The sequence below is a fragment of the Drosophila albomicans genome, chromosome 3 (assembly GCF_009650485.2).
Source record: "Drosophila albomicans strain 15112-1751.03 chromosome 3, ASM965048v2, whole genome shotgun sequence".
Classification (NCBI taxonomy): Eukaryota; Metazoa; Arthropoda; class Insecta; order Diptera; family Drosophilidae; genus Drosophila; species Drosophila albomicans.
Genome location: NC_047629.2, coordinates 1471321 through 1474221, shown reverse-complemented (window position 1 = coordinate 1474221; position 2901 = coordinate 1471321). Strand labels below are relative to the sequence as shown.

General features: G+C 44.5%; 1 protein-coding gene across 1 annotated transcript; it reads right to left on the bottom strand.

Moving 5' to 3' along the window:
• Window positions 1-440: 440 nt before the first annotated feature.
• LOC117570753 (kinesin-like protein Klp59C) lies at window positions 441-2622 on the bottom strand. Its single transcript, XM_034252576.2, has one exon. The coding sequence runs from the start codon at window positions 2455-2457 to the stop codon at window positions 544-546; it is 1914 nt and encodes a 637-aa protein (XP_034108467.1). The 5' UTR covers window positions 2458-2622; the 3' UTR covers window positions 441-543.
• Between the last annotated feature and the right edge of the window lie 279 nt (window positions 2623-2901).

Genomic DNA, 2901 nt, shown 5'->3' with positions numbered 1-2901 from the left:
GATTTCTGAATAATTTTTAATTTTCAAGATATAAACAATGGAAGTCATTTTTGCGAGAAACCTGCGACTCAGTGCGACTTAATTCAGTATGTTGCGTATGAATTTCGCTTATATCGGAATGGAGTTCATTTAAAAAAAAATATTTTAGTCAGTTCACTAAACTTTGTTTTCAAATTTCAAAATTAAGTAAACGTTCTTTCTGGAAAAACATAACATCTTAAATTAACAGTCAACAAAAAATTAATATTTAATGAGAATTTAAACCTTACACAAATAAAATGAACATAAGCGTTATCAATATTTGTAATTTTCTATTGTTTAATTTATATTTTGTGTCGTGCTCTGCTAATTCGTAGCCTATATAGAAATTCTATATCGGAAGACAAACTTGTTGGCACTCATAATAGTTGTATAAAATAAATACCAACCAGAAAAAAAAATTAGTAAAAATAGTTTTTCCTTTTAATATATTAGCATAATTTAGATTTTTCTCAAAAAATAAAAAATTGAGTATAAAATTGATTGAGGTCAGCGGCATTGTCATTAGAAATTGGTTTTAGAATGTTGCGTTTTTAGAGATGAACTCGCATCTCTTGCTTGCGATGGCGAATAGTCGTCGGTTGCCTGATTAAAGTATTCCAAATTGTCGCCTTCTAGTTCGCGATTATTACTAAAAGCACTCCAAACATCATTGTTAAGGTGCTCAGTTTCAGGGAGAGAAGCGCTGGAAGAGACACGATTTAATTGATTTCCCTGATTTGTAATATCGGGCAGCGAATTGGTCTGCACAATTGTGGGAATCTCTATATTAAGAATCGGTTTCTTTGCGCCTTTCTTGCGTAATTGTGGCGTTAGTTCCTTAACTCGATCCGCATAGCGTAGAGTATTGAGCGTGTGCTCCACTGAATGTAAGCCTGGTGAAATGGTGGCTATCATGCAGGTTTTAACCTTCTTGCCACCAATAAATGAATCACGTAACACCTGCGTCAACTTAGAGCCTCTAAATGGCAAATGCGCCGATTGGCGACCCAAGGCACGAATGCATTCCTTCAGGGCCAGCAAAGACTTGTTAATCTCCGCTCCCTCAAGCCGTGTCTGCCGATTGGCGGAACAATTGTCCGCACCCCTTTCATTGCCAGCGAGATCGATGAGCGAGAACTTGCCACGAAGACTCTTTTGGGCTGCCGAGCGCAATACAATCTGGAAAACCGCATGGGAACGTGACGACTTGGAGTTGGCCGATGTCTGACCAGAGGTGCGCACACTGTTGCCCAATTCTAGTAACGTGAGCACATCATTGGTATTTTGAACTGGCTCCTCGGTGAGTCCCACCACTTGTATATGCTGCTGGCCATCCTCGAGCACACGCAGTTGCGGCTTGCCCGACATAAGCAGATCGTAGACCCGACTGCCATACAGCTCGAAGAAGCTGCAGCTTACAGTAAGTCCCAGGCGAGCATAGCAAGGCAACAACAGCATGGCGAACACATCGTTGGCAGCCTGGGCATAGATGCCATCGCGGCAATTCTGCTGTTTGCCCATAAACTCGCCACCCATGGTGTGGGTTTTTCCGCTGCCAGTCTGGCCGTAGGCGAAGCACGTGGCCATGCCGCCCTCAAAGATATGTCTCACAAGTGGGCGTGCCGTGCGCTCATATACCTGAGTATTGTTACAATGCTCGTCGAAGGTGTGGTCGAAACGAAAGTGATGGTGCTCCAGGAACTTGGCCAGCGTGACTTGCTTGCGCGGCTCGTGCACCACCAACAGCTCTTCGTGCGGCACACTTACCATGTCCAGTTCTTGCATCTTCAGCTCTCGCAGATTTAGCGGACGTTTGCGCACACATACGAGTATCTGATGTTGTTTGTTGGATCGGCTAGCCAGACTCTGCGCCGGTTGTAAATCCATTTCGAGGCGATACAGATGCAGCATGCGTGCGACCTCCCAATTCGGATTGCCCGAGTACGAGTTCATGCACCACTGACGCAGCGCTCGTGTTTGACTATTCAGCTGACGACGGCACTCGCGTTGCATGCGAAGTCGCTCCATCTTGTGCACAACATCATCCTGAGTGATGTTCAGTTGTACGGTCTGTCGCGGCGTGGCAGTTACCACAGCCGATTGTGCGGCGCTGCCTGCAGCAAGGCGTGGCACAATGAAACCATTCAGGTTAGGAAGATGGAGCTGTGGATTGGCCGGCCGCGGAGCTATGGACACCATAGCATTGGCTTGAGCTGATGCGGCTCCTCGTTTGTTGCAAGGCGTTCCATAGATCTGCGGATTGAGGCCAATGATTGCATCCAAAGCGACTTCCTTGCCACGGGTTAGTTCGCCCTCACGCCACTCCACGGTCACAAGGTTTTTGCTGCTGCCATCCAATTTGATGATGCCTGCCAGATGCACACGACCGTCGGATCGACGGATATATATCTGCTGATTTATTGAGAGGACATCCATGGTCTCGGGTATACCGAAAATTTTGATAAACCTTAATTTATTGTTGGTGTGTGTGTGTGTGTGTGTGTTTGTTTTTGCAAATTGTACTCAAGATTTTCACTGAAATATTTACGAAATTTTAATACGGTTTCTTTTTGAGAAAAATCATTCCGAAAGAGTTTAGACAGAAAATTCAAATCAAGTCCAAGTAAATGTACTCAATTATAATAAAAGTACTGTCTCTCGCTGGGGTTGCATTTGAAGCAGGCTAATTAGTGATATTTTCTCGTCTTGAATTAAGCAGTGTAGCGTTACCCTCGACTAGTCCTCAATGGGCTTTAGTCAATATGGTTAACCTCCCCACGGGCTGAATGATTACAAGTGTTAAACAATCTTTGCCGTCACGAAACCTAGTTCATAGTTTGACAAATATGGCCCTATTTCCCTGGGATTGGGGGAGGCAAC

Coding starts and splice junctions, on each gene's coding strand:
- LOC117570753 (XM_034252576.2), bottom strand. CDS start 2,457: ATGGATGTCCTCTCAATAAATCAGCAGATATATATCCGTCGATCCGAC.